Raw genomic sequence first — 14474 nt, 5'->3', positions numbered from 1 at the left:
CTGCTCTTCCGCTTGGTAGTCGTACTAATGACACACTTCAGGCTTCATGTGTGTCTGAATATTCATGAGGTGTTTTGCATTGACCATTTGTGGTTGAATGTGGGCGTGTAGAGAGTGGGATATAAGGCGGACAATTCAGCATCGTGTGAGATTTATAATAAAGCTTTTGCGTGCAGGTATGCGTACGGATCGTTTTACAATGATTTTTTTTTTTACGCCCCGCCTCACGGCACTTTTGCTGTGAGGCGGGGCATATAGCATCCGGGTTGTCCATCCGTCCGTCCGAAATTTGTTCACCGCAACGTAGCTCGGCACCTATTGCTCGCAGAAACTTCATATTTGGTGGGTACATGCCTTGGAGGAGTACTTCGCATGGGTTCAAAGACCGGTGACCTTGACTTACTTTTCAAGGTCACCAGTGGTCACAGCTGTCAAATCCTTCACCTGAAATTTGTTTGCCACAATGTACCTCGGCACCTATTGCTCGCAGAAATGTCATATTTGGTGGGTACATGCCTGGAGGAGTACTTTGCATGGGTTCGAAGGCCGTTGACCTAGACCTACTTTTCAAGGTCACCAATGGTCACAGTTGTCTAATTCTTCACCGCAACGTAGCTTGGCACCTGTTGCTCACAGAAACTTCATATTTGATGGGTACATGCCTTGGAGGAGTACTTTGCATGGGTTCGAGGGGTGGTGACCTTGACCTACTTTTAAAAAATTACCAATAGTTGCATTTGCTCGAAGGCTAACGACTTTTTATGGTCACTGTTTGCCACATCCTCTAAATAAATATAATGTCAATCTCCAATTTTTCCACTGTGTATCCCAGTTTACATCAAACACATAAGGGTTCAACCAAATACCTACTCCACACATATACATATTACTGCACTACATGGAAAATAGTACTGCACGCGGGGCATTTCGTGGCAAATGTCTTTAGTTTTTTTTTGTTTTGCTATTAATTCATACATCTACTTTTAGTATGGGTTCTATATGCATATATATAAATGAGGCCCCGGGACCCTACAGACTCTGACCTTTATTTTTATCCCCCGGTATGAAATACGGGGGCAGTCAGCATGTTCATCTGTCCATCTGTCTGTTTTCACTTGTTAGTGAGATATCTCAAGAACCAGTTGACCAGTTTTAGGGGTCTACTTGGGTGATCCCAATACCAGTTGATTACGGTGGCCTTGAGGTCGATTTTAAGGTCACCGTGACATATTCAAGATATTGTCTTTGTCATCATTCCCCGGGCCTCGGACTATGGCTGCCCAGTGCTCCTCATGGTTGGATTGCGTCTAACTGTAACTAGGATGGGTTAAATGTAAAGGACAAATTTCATTGTATGTATGTATTTGTACAATGACAGTAAAGGCTCTATTCATTTATTCATTTCCAACCTTGTTAGTACGATATCTCAAGAACCAGTTGACCAATTTAATTCATATTTAGCATAAGTGTGTATTTGGGTGAACCCCCCGACACTTTGTATTACTGATCTGATGTGACGGGTGGTGGGGGGGTGGGGGGGGGTGTATATGTCATGTCCTGTGACTCTGGTTATAAAAAGATATGTGTCACAAAACACATTTGTCCAGTGACCTCATGATATACTTTTGTAGGGCTGCTCAATTTGAAGGAAACATCATGTTGCAATTACTGTAAGAAGTATTGCAATATGGTAAATGTACAGTCTGCCTGTGCTGCAGTCAGTTACACAAGTACTTGGACAGTGACAACATATGTATGTGCTTTTAGCTATAATTCAGTGTTTAACAAAAATATTGTATTAACCATTTAGGAACTGCAGTCCCTTTTATACACAGTCTCCCCCCTTTTTTTTTAGAGCTGAGAAATAATCTTTTACAGCCATGTTTCTTTAGGTAAGTCAAGAGATGGAAACATGAACATTTCTAAGTCACTGAATATTTTTTACCTATGACTGGAGAAACTGTGCATTGTGTTGTGAATGGCTGTACAACCTAATTCCTAATTGGTAAATGATCACTAGACACGCAAGAATATTGTCATTGCATCATTTCAACTCTGTGGTGGTGACAGACAAAATTACAAAAATGAAGACAATGTCTAAATACTAGTGGACCTGTTTGGATTTCTCTAGTTATCAAAGCTTAATGTGCAAAATATGTCAGTGAATCAAGTTTACATTTTTTAACAAATACATGACTGTATTTACTGACTGTCAACAACTTTCAACTAGCATGCCGTTTCAGCACAAAAACGCTGTAACTCGCACAACAGGATCACATTTTAGACTTTATTTCAGTCACACTTAACTCTTGGCTCCACATGAAATTGTTTTTCTTTTTTATTCAGGCATGCACATAACTGGTGCTCATAGTGCTTGTGCGTGCTAAAAATAAATGATGCGCAGGAGAAAACACAAGGAAAGAGCTTCATAAGAGGAAAGCAATGACAGATTGTAGGAAAAGTGTTTCCCTCTGCTGTGCATCAATGATGTTGAGCACACACGAGCACCATGAGTACCAGTTATGTGCACCCCTGTTTATACCAATGTGTGTGCTTGAGAAAAGTACATAAGCAGGCTTTGATTTAGATGCACATGGCAAGAGCAGAATTGGGGGTGGGGTAATAAAATATGCATTTTAATGATGATGCACACCCAAACCACAGCTGTGCACACTCGGTGCAGTCCATGATGATTTATTGAAATCACAGGCTGCTATAGTAATTATTATTATTATGCCATTAATTAAGCAGCCCTAATACATACAGTAGATATCAACAGTATTTGGTTGCAGTTTGTGGATTTTTTTTTGAAGAGTACAGTTAAATATTTGTTTTATGTCATGCTGCTATGAACACAGTTTACAGGATGTTATGTCGTCATGGTTGCATCGGCCTGTGTGTGTCCATCAGGACAGAACCCGTTTACAGGAACACAAAGACACAGAGAAGCACGATGTGAAATAATCAAGTGATTTATTTACCAGCTGAATGCAGATGAGTCCAAGAACACACCATGGTTGAGTCCAGAGATACGCAGGAGTAAATACACAGATGAGCCGCTGGGGATCAAACGCAGGAGATAAGCGAGAAAATAACAGCACAGGAGCAAACCAGGAACAAAAGCAGGATAGCCAGAGTGAAGAGTTGTGATGGATCTGTGGAATAGGAGTTGGATTAACAGCCTGTAGACCAGGGTTTGAGTCCAAGCAGGCGCTTCAGGCTACCTGTGTTTTTGGACAAAACACTGAATCTACATCGTTTCACTTCACCCAAATCTGGCAACCTGTGCAGAGCGGGTAGCTTAGTGGGATAAGGAGCTGTAAACCTGGGCTTTTTGTTGTTGTTTTTTGTGGTAATGCTGCCTGTTTGTGACCTTGGCTGGGGAAATAGTCTGCACCAGACTGGCGTCACATCTCAGGATGTGATGCCAGATGTGCATGAGAGTTGTAGGCTCTCATGCACTTTACACTACGAAACCCATGACGTACCCATGAAGTACTTACTTACTTGAAGTAATCTGCGATGGACTACCGTCCCATTCAAGGGGTTCTGGTTTGAGATTGATGTCATGAGACTCTTTATTTTTTATTACTGAAGCTTAATGATCTCACAGAAGCTCTTACTATGTTCCTTTTTGTCACAGGAGAGCAGGACCTTGATGCTATTTGTCTTTCTACATATCGGACAGCCTGCAAGCTGAGATTTATACAGAAGAGATGCAACTGTGAGTAACTACACTTCTTATTCTTTATACAGGAGCTTTGCATGATCAACAATTACAAGATTTATGTGATAGATTGAATTGTAGTCTGTTTTTTTGTATGAGCAGTATATCTGAAATTAGCTCATCATGTTTAAAACTATATGTACCGGTGCAGAATGCGCAGTAGAAAAGCTTTTTTGTTGTTGTTAACTGAGGTCAAGTGCATTATTTTAGTATGGAAGGACTTTTTTTTAACAAATGGTAAATATTTGTTTTTGCAATCAATCTACCCACTCCTCATCACAGTCATGGCTCTTCTCGTTCCAGTGCATCTGATAGACATATACAATGTGATTGAAGCGGTGCGGGATGCAGGTCTGAACGCTGTGGACCTGAATGCTGGCATCTCTGTAACTCGGCTGGAGAACCTGGTGTCTTCACTGTTTAACCAGCTCAGCAAGCGTCTACCCACCACACACATCATTGAGCCTCGTGAAAGCACCAACTTGTTGGTTGACTTCATACTGGCTGCCATTGAAAGGTGACTACAGAGACGTGATTATGTTTGGAGTTAATTCCCACAGTTCAGACTTTTATTCATTGAGTGTAGGGTTTCTTGTTCAGGATAGAGTAGGTTTGTGGCAACTGTTTCAGAACATAAACACATTTAGCGCTGAAGAGACAAAAACATCTCTTCACAGCTAAATGTGCACTTGTTTACCTCACTAAATGTAATCAATCATTTTAAAACTCTCTGCGTTTTTTATCATGCAAAAACCATATTAGTGAGCAGAAGCTCATGGGCTGATTTATGTTTTTGTACGAGCCACAAAGAACTCGAGTAAACTGCTTTTTGTCAACACTAAACAGTCTGTTCAGAGGAAAAAGGTGTGCATATTTGCCTCAGTAAATGTAAGCAAGCAGAAGCTTACGGGCTTTTGTTGGTGTTGTTGTTGGCTTTTTTTTTTTTTTTTTGCCTTTGTCAACCTGCCACATTGTTTAGTCAACTCTCTGAGTTTGTAGGAAATCTCTGATTTTGTACGGTAAAATTCAGTCTTGCTTTCCTCACGAGCAAACCAGGCCCACAAGTTGAGGGCCAAAAACTCGCTCTGTTAGCAGGGAGCATCGTTTTTGATTTACATTTTGTCAACAATCACTGCTTGCTGTAAATGACAAATGGAAGTTGTGTATTGTGAATAATGAATGTATCAATAATTATCACTCCATTTTTCATTTCACTATCATTATTTTCCCAAATTATTTTTTAATCCCAGCCTTCAAGACACTTTCCTGTAATGATAATAGCTGTTTTTGTTGTGGAGTATGTTGGAGAAAATGATGATACGGTTTCACTATGTCACGATTCTTGGAATTAATTAATAATTTGTCAGTTTTTTGTTATACATTTTTGAGTCACCATTATTACATGCATTTTCATCACCTGTATTTTTTGTCATTTTGTTTTTGTTATTTCCGCCTCCTTCGTACTCTACAAGTACAAAACATAAATGACAATTTCATGCAAAATATTCACAATCATAATACATTTTTTGAACACATGCAGTATTAATGTTGAGTGTAGTTCTCAAACACAGATTCAGTAAAAATCAAACACTTTAAATTAAAAAGAAGTCTGAGCATTATTATATTAATTTAGCCTTCTATTTTGAGCATTATTCAATTAATTTAGCCTTCTATTTAATTTTTGTGCTATGCATTGAAATTATATTAGTTTCCCAATTCAAAAACAAACTTTTCATGCTTGACTTTTGTGGATGGAGGCTGATTGATGCTCGGTGTGTTTGTGTTCCAGTGATGCTGACAGCCGTCTGACAGTGCTCTCTGTGAAGGCGATGCTGTCCACACTGTGTGGAGGAAAGCTCGTCGATAAACTCCGCTGTGAGTACCAACTCACACCGCCAACACTGCTGCGGTTCTCCTCAAAATTAAGCCTGCCAGAGACATGTCATCATCTGATTAGAATTGTAAATAAAAACTTCATTAGGTGCGCCACGTGAGTGCCGAGTTGGATCCTTTTCTCCTGCATTAATTCTTCGTGGTAAAGGTCCAACAGGTTGCTGGAGGCATCCCTTCAAGCTCAGTGTTTACATGAAAACGTCACACAGTTTGCCTGACTTGATGCAAGCGGAAATTGAGACTCGTCAGATCAGACAGGGTGTTACAGTTTTGCATGGGAACGGTTTTATTGAGGCCAGGCTCACTCGAGCCTCGGTTTGCTACAGTCATCTGACAGGAAGTGGCACCTACTGTGTTCTTCTGCTCATGTAACCCATCTGCTTGCGCGTTCAGAGATGCTCTTCTCTAGATCTTGGTGGTTATTTGAGTTACTGGTGCCTTTCTGTCAGCTCGAACCAGTCTGGTTGTTCCACTCTGCCAACAACAAAACGTTTTTACCCAAAGAACCGCCGCTCACGCTTCTGGATTCTTGGTCTGAACCTCAGCAGATCCTGTTGACCGTGTTTGTGTACCTACATAAGTTTCTGCCACGGCTGATTAGATGTCTGTATGAATGACCAGGTGAAGGTGTGAGCGTACAGGTTAGTAGCTGTACTAGAACAACCTGTAACTGCACCTACTCAGGTTTTTAAAATTGGAGTCCCCTTTCCATATTTTTCCATTCTTTGTGAAATCAGTACTTTTTTTTCAGGCTTTTTATGGTTTCACGGTATTATGTATAGCTTTAAAATGTGCTTTAACAACATTATAGCTATTTGCATATGAAGCGCGCGTGAGTCAGGCGCACTAATTGACACGATGTCTACGCTACGAGCACTATACCACTGATAAATTTAGAAAAAAATGCCAAAATGATAGTCACTCTTTTAGACATGTAGCATCTGCCCCGTGTGAAACATGACTTACTTGTTTAGGGAGAAACATGGCTGGAATGACGTCCGGAACTCCGGATGCTCAATATTGGCCCAGCTTCACCAACAAAGTGCTTGGAACAGATGTATTTGTCCTTTTTGACATGTTTGTGGGAGAAATTTTGTTGATCACAAGCAAGACTTGAGTCCACCACTTGTACTACTCAGTGGTTTCAAAGACGGGATAAAATTTACTCCTTCCACGTAATCCTCTGTGGATATCTTGAATCGCTCCGAGTCCGACACAGGCCATAGCTACGTTGCTTTGTTGCCACCGTTTTTGGCTTGAAGGGCTATTCCGCAGAAAATAAAATGAAAAAGCTGACTTTGTCCTTTTAGACGGAGGGAAAAGTTCAGTGCAGGCTTCGCCTCCTTCAGCCATGATGCAGAGCTAGCTAACGTTAGCTGCCTGTTTGTAAACAGAGACAGAGGTGTGCGCCAGGGCGGAAGGGCGGCAGCGGCCGCCTCTGCTCTGCCTGTCAAGAATTCTCATAACCCCGCTTATACTGTAGGGACGGTATAACGGAAAATTTTAATGGATTTTTGATATCGCAGTAATACGTGAAACTGGTTATTGGCCCATGTCTAGTGCTGACAGCAACATGAGCATCCATGTAGTGTGGACCTCCACTGATAACATAAAAAGGAGCTATGATTTGACTTATGTACAGTTAGACACTTTGACATTATTAAAATGAATTTGTACCACATTTCTGTGTTTTATGTATTTTAACCAGGTACAGTCGGATTTGCTGTTGCAGTTCTTTCAGAGGAGACTGCACATATCTTCTATTAGTTTTAGTTTAAGAGATTATGCCACTTTGTAGAAAGCACCAGAAAACCTGTGTCTTGTCTGTGTGTGTGTCCTCCAGATGTGTTTTCCTCAGGTATCTGATTCCAGTGGAGTTCTGGTACTTTCAAAGTTTGACAGTTTTTCTGAGGGAAGCTCTCAAACTGCCCACAGCTGTGCATGAAGGACCGTCCTTGGCTACACTTGCACCTCGGCACGATCCTGCTTCCAAAACAGGGGGACGTCCCTTACCTCCCCCCGTCTACCTTATTTTACAGTTGAATGATTACCATCTTTTATCACTTGTTTCTCCAGTCATTTTCATTAACTTGATTTGAACTGACTTTGATTGCAGGTGTGCATGTTTTTGTTTGGGACCTGATATGTGTTTGTGAAATGTTTCATTTGATGTCTTCTTTTTTTTTTTTGCTGTCCAGAAGAGGGTGATGCTAAACATGTTCCTGGATATTATAGCTGCCCCCCCTCAGTGTCTCGTCTGGCTGCCTCTGATGCATCGCCTGGCCAATGTGGAACACGGTATAATTACACACACACACACACACACACACACACACACACACACACACACACACACACACACACACACACACACACACACACACACACACACACACACACACACACACACACACACTCAATGTATACAACTGTACAGTCTCTAAATTTGGATCACCTCTCAATAACTGCATGGTGTCTTAAGTTGATAAGTAGACCTTCTTCTTAGGAACAACCAAAAACGAATTTTTAAAAATAAATTAAATTTTTAAAAAATTAAAAAATAAATTTAAATTAAAATTTAAAATAAATTTATAATAAATTTCAAATAAATTTTTAAAATACATGCTCCGAAGTAGAAACTTAAAGTTACAACCCTTTTTTTTGACACGGTGGATACAAGAACATTTCCAACTCATTGAATATTTCTTGGAGTTCATTCAATTCAGCCAGTCATAAACAGATCAGTATCTTAATTTTGCTTACTTCAAGCTCACTGTGATAGTAAATGAAGTAGAGGAGTGATGGAAGCTCACAAGAGCCCAATGACAACTCTGGAGTTATACATACAGTACTTTTGCAAGACTATATGGAAAATACACACCCCAAAGTAGAAATTCAATGCAGAAAAAGTCAGTACAAGTAACCAGACTCTTTGACACATGGAATCTAGTGAGGGAAGCTTCCAAGAGCTGCTAACTCAGTAGGAGTTACAATTAAATACTTGTTGAAAATTCAGTCTCCAGAGTGGAACAGCAAAAGTCAGAACAAGTAACATCTCCTTTAATATATCTAAATTCGTGAGGAAATTTTTCGGAGACCAGATCTTATTCACTCTGGCCAGTTTGTTTCCTCAGAGTTGGAAAGCATTGATAACAATCTTTCTTTCAACTCTCCCTTTCTCTCTCAGTCTGTCATCCAGTGGCCTGCTCCTACTGTCGTAGCAACGGTATGTCAGGTTTTCGCTATCGGTGTCTCCGTTGCCGTGGATACCAGCTCTGCCAGAACTGCTTCTGGCGTGGGAATACCAACGGCTCGCATAGCAACCAGCATCAGATGAAGGAGCACTCATCCTGGGTGAGTCACCGTGCGTTCACAGCAGGGGGCAGAGTGTGTGTTTTAGACGTGCTCCTGTTGATATTCTTTAGAAGATATGTTTTTTTTTAATTGTAAACAGACATTCTAAAGATACTGTATATGAAAAGCACAACTGTACACGTTGGGTATAGCCATATGTCCGTCCAAGTATATATTGTTACTTCCACCAACCGACAATTGATGGGCAACCACCCAGTTGTCCTTTCCCATCTCCTGGAAGCAGCAGTCTGTCTGTTCCAGGCAGTTACTAAGTTGCTGTCCTCTTGGACGTTTCCTGTCGCTAGGGTTCTCAGCACTGAGGCACCTGGGTGCTGGATCGTGCTCAGGGAAGAGCGGCACGGGTCCAAAATGTTCCTCACTGGAGTCTACCCAAGTAACCATGCGATTGACACAAAGTCATTCCAGCGGCAACTAAGAATCTTCCGAAGTGACCTGGTAGCAGTACAATGAGACAGGAAGAACAAGGCCGCTAAAGACTTGGACCATTGTTCTCCTGCAAAGATATAGGCTCCATCAAACATTTCTGTACAACAACCTCATTACTTATTTCCAGGCGTCTCTTACACCACTGTTCCACAGGACACTGTTCTATTTTGATCCCTCACGATCCAGAAAAAGTACAACAACGCGAGGCTGGCTTATAAACTGCATAACTGGCAATCCACTCAAAGACGAAAGTAAAGTTGCACCCGGCTAAGTTCTCAGCCAGAACTGCAACAAATGCTGCTTTTGCTTCATAATTTTACCCCGATGGAGCACAATCAAGCAAGGATCAAGCTGTACTCACTATGACTACCCTGTTTTAAGATGTTTGAACAGGATTGACGCTGTTAAGACTACGAACACCCGGAAGTGACCGCGTAATGGTGCCAATTTGTTGAATCGTGATGAAATTTTTAAACAGCTTGAAAATTTCACCTCAATTCAAAACTGGTGCCGATGGAGACCGTAACTACTGCATATATCGAATTTGTTCAGATTGACAAAAGATGGATCAGGAGTTACTCTGAGCTTGAAAACTCACCACCATTTGCTATTTGGGATGACACGGGAAGGAACTGAGCTCTGCGGAATAGGAGTATAAATCATCAAAGCCCAAGGTCGCGCAGACGTTAGTTACATTTACATGGCTGACTCCAGGAACCTCAAAGAAACCCTGGATCTTAGTTTGTTGCAAGAGTCTTCACTCAGGTTCTCCAGTGTTTCGATTCGACGAAGATCACAGCATCGCCCGAACAGAAGTAGAAGAAAAGATTAAACATTTATTTCTTTTAACATAACTGCATTCAGTTTAAGCAGAACTGAGGTTGATGTATTCATCCTTAAAGCTTTGCATAATTTCTCCTGTTGATGCTTCGCTTGCAGGGATTAAACTTCATCAGTTCACTTCCTGCCTCATCATTAGAATGTCTTGTTAGGGAACAACTTGCTGCTCTGCAGAACACATGACGTAGATGTATTTTTTTCCCCACCAAGATTCAGTTTTTCTCCCATTTTTCTGACTTGCTGTGCATGCTGCCACTTGAATAGTTTAACCTTTGGTTTCCATGTTAAACGCATGAGTCATACTGAAACTGGGTTACGCGACTGATTAGTCTCTGTTGTGAGTGTTTGCTGCACTCAGGAATTCTCCACAAATCATATGAAGATCCACTTAATGTGTCAAATCAGAGCTCTCTAATATTTCACTACCTTGTTGGATTTAATAATTGTATGTCCTGCTGACAAGAATGTGGGGCGTATTGCCATCACTCTGCATGTCTGTCCATCACTCTGCATGTCTGTCCATCACTCTATATGTCTGTCCATCACTCTGTATGTCTGTCCATCAGTGTTGTAAACTAATATGAAGCTGTGCATGAAGGAAAATAAGTCTGGTCGAGCGTCTTCATTGACAGATGAATGGACATAAGTTGTTGTTGTTGCCACCCGTTGCCCATAGAAGTGTTTGTCCATTCATTTGTCCCCCCATTCATCCGTCTGTGCTTGTGTGCATGCATCCAGGCCAACAAAGTGCTTGGAATAACTTACCACAGGTTGAGTGCAGGGACCCCAAATTTGCACCATATATGCACCTCTTGAGGGTCTTTGTTGAGTTCAGTGATGAGTGACCTTGATCTCATTTTCAAAGTCACGGAACAAAAAAAACCTGAAATAGGCAGTACTCACAGTAACTTTCTACAGGTTGATTGTAGGGGCACAAAATTTACACCTCTTGAGGGTCTTTGTCAAGTTTGATGATGAAAGATCTTGACCTACATTCTGAGGTCACAGCAAAAAAACAAAACAAACTTAAAAATATGGGAAAACTGCGCAATAGTTTTCCAGAGGCCGAGTGCAGGGCCACAAAGTTTACACCATTTACGCATTGTGTGGACGTCTTGTTCTTGGAGGTGACCTCAACATGCCACCAGACCATTCTGTTACTGCACTTTGTGATAAGTAGCACCTTACTCAGGGTATCATAAATTAAACTCACTATTGTGGCAGCATCCTTGACCTTATAGTCACCCTTGCTGCCCTTCTCATCTGCCTATACCCTTTCCCTGTGCCTTACATAGCCCAATTTTTTTCACATGCCTCAGCACCCATAGCACAGGTAAGGTACAATGGGATTATTATTATGATGAAATAAGATAAGATAAGACAAACTTTATTGATCTCACAGTGGGTAATCACTTGTGGCAGCAGCAAAGCCGTACAGCAGTAAAGAAAAGAAAAATATTTACATCAATCAATCAATTTTTTTATATAGCGCCAAATTACAACAAACAGTTGCCCCAAGGCGCTTTATATTGTAAGGCAAGGCCATACAATAATTATGTACAACCCCAACGGTCAAAACGACCCCCTGTGAGCAAGCACTTGGCTACAGTGTGAAGGAAAAAACTCCCTTTAACAGGAAGAAACCTCCAGCAGAACCAGGCTCAGGGAGGGGCAGTCTTCTGCTGGGACTGGTTGGGGCTGAGGGAGAGAACCAGGAAAAAGACATGCTGTGGAGGGGAGCAGAGATCGATCACTAATGATTAAATGCAGAGTGGTGGCATACAGAGCAAAAAGAGAAAGAAACAGTGCATCATGGGACACCCCCAGCAGTCTAAGTCTATAGCAGCATAACTAAGGGATGGTTCAGGGTCACCTGAGCCAGCCCTAACTGTTGTGAAAGTGTAAGAGCACGGACCCACAACAGGTGGCGCAATGAACGGACAATGGATAGGCCAATACAACACTTACTGTGTGAAATTGCACAACAACAACAGCAGATTACATATGAACTCCAATATACACAGTGTTATGTGGGCAGGTCTCGAAGATAGGAGACGCAGTCCAGTCGAACCGGAACCACATGATTTCCACCGCCACCGACCCCGGAATACTGGAGCCGCCAAGTCCCGAACTCCCAGGTGGCCACTGCCTACGCGTGTCGGATCTGGTGCTGCTGGCGAGGAGCAAACACAGTTAGAAGTGGGTGCGTGTGCACCCAGCAACACGTATGGTGGGAAATCACCTCCACCTCTCGTCAAAAAAAAGGAACAGAGTAAATGCTGTCCAAGTCACACAAGCACAGTTTATTCCACATACAGTCAGCTGAGAATTACCTCTTCGTAAGCGATATCTCGGGCAATGAGGTGGAGAGGCCGTCTTGCTGATATACCACTGAAGATCAGAATGATTGAGCTGTCGTCGGTGATAAGTGACAGCTGTCACCTCGGCTGCTCCTGTGAGGCGGCAGCGCCCTCTGGTGCCTGGAGCCCGCACTCCAGGCAGGGCGCCCTCTGGTGGTGGTGGGCCAGCAGTACCTCCTCTTCAGCGGCCCACACAACACTAACTATAAGCTTTAGCAAAAGGAAAGTTTTAAAGCCTAATCTAAAAAGTAGAGAGGGTGTCTGTCGCCCTGATCTGAATTGGGAGCTGGTTCCAGAGGAGAGGAGCCTGAAAGCTGAAGGCTCTGCCTCCCATTCTACTCTTACAAACCCTAGGAACTACAAGTAGCCTGCAGTCTGAGAGCGAAGCGCTCTATTGGGGTGATATGGTACTACGAGGTCCCTAAGATAAGAGGGGACCTGATTATTCAAAACCTTATATAAGAAGAAGAATTTTAAATTCTATTCTAGAATTAACAGGAAGCCAATGAAGAGAGGCCAATATGGGTGAGATATGCTCTCTCCTTCTAGTCCCCGTCAGTACTCTAGCTGCAGCATTTTGAATTAACTGAAGGCTTTTTAGGGAACTTTTAGGACAACCTGATAATAATGAATTACAATAGTCCAGCCTAGAGGAAATAAATGCATGAATTAGTTTTTCAGCATCACTCTGACTTATCTGTTGAGTCTCTTCCGAACAACCTGTTATGCACTTGGTCATTCAAGCACACATCTAACGTGGCTGTCCACAGGGTGCATATGTGGACCTTCTTCTGAAAAAGGACATCTCAATCATTAGACTGGAGGGGAAATACACAATAGACATTGTTGCTAATGACAAGATAATTGGGTGGAAAAATTCTTATGTTAAACTGTTGCTTTCTAAAAGTAGTTTCCCTGCAGTGTAAAAGCACATATGTAGACACTTTGTCTTCACTCTACACAGCCATCAGACTGTCCAGGAACTATGCTATCCATGAATTCTCTGAATGTTCTGTAAAAATTCCCAATTTGTGAGGTGCTTCATGAAAATCAATAAAGGTTGCAAAGTTCTCGCAGCCTTTATTAAATTTATTAAATCCTTTTATTTAAGCCGTTAAATCTAGACTTAAATTGTATTTACTTTCTAGTATATATAATTGTAAATGGGGTTTAATTTTAATTTCAGTTTGATCTGCCTCTTTAGATTGTATGCGGTGCACGTCACTGGGCATAAACCAGCATGTAGAATCCTTAGTCAAGAGGGCCCCAGTAACTGGAAAACGCCAAGGGGATGCCCACATGTCACCTGGCTACAGCAAATAGATGGTTACTTTTGAGACGTGGAGATGGACTGGGTGTCTGCCTGGGTGGTTTCTCTCCAGAACCCAAGATAGTTCTGTAGTGTGGTGGGTGGAGCGACCTGCACGCTCCCACACGTAACCTGACCTTTTGGTTGAAGTTATGGGTTCATATTTTTGTTGTGTTCCTGTTGCATTTGTTTTAATTATTCTTCTGCATTAATATGTGTTTTAAATCTTAAAGAACATTGAATGCCCAACTTTAAAACACTTTATAAATAACTGTAATGTGCTTTGATAAAACCAAATTTTTTGCACAAAACCTGAAGAAAAGGTCGCGTTTGCGGTGCAGTTTGCACATTGATTTTTAGGGATGCTTTGCTTAACCCCTTAATGCCTATTGTCGCATATATGCTACAATATTTGACTCAAATATGCAAGATACCAAATTGACCAGTATGCCTGTTGTCGCAAATTTGCAACATACCATTATTATTATTATAACATTATAACATAAAGTCATTACCAAATATCAAAATTACTATTATTTTTTGT

The 14474-nt window shown here is 41.6% G+C and overlaps 1 protein-coding gene across 1 annotated transcript in view; it reads left to right on the top strand.

The window, feature by feature from the left end:
- The window catches only part of dtnba (dystrobrevin, beta a), a 90761-nt gene that overhangs the window by 33438 nt on the left and 42849 nt on the right, over positions 1-14474 (top strand). Inside the window, 9 exon segments of the mRNA XM_034161958.1 lie at positions 3644-3724; positions 4031-4244; positions 5517-5602; positions 7464-7474; positions 7476-7523; positions 7525-7573; positions 7576-7615; positions 7815-7918; positions 8808-8974. Of these exon segments, the coding sequence (XP_034017849.1) occupies positions 3644-3724; positions 4031-4244; positions 5517-5602; positions 7464-7474; positions 7476-7523; positions 7525-7573; positions 7576-7615; positions 7815-7918; positions 8808-8974 (800 nt within the window).

Source organism: Thalassophryne amazonica, chromosome 21 (assembly GCF_902500255.1).
Source record: "Thalassophryne amazonica chromosome 21, fThaAma1.1, whole genome shotgun sequence".
NCBI lineage: Eukaryota > Metazoa > Chordata > Actinopteri > Batrachoidiformes > Batrachoididae > Thalassophryne > Thalassophryne amazonica.
The sequence above is the reverse complement of the archived record's forward strand: the minus strand, read 5'-3'. Positions and strand labels throughout refer to the sequence as shown.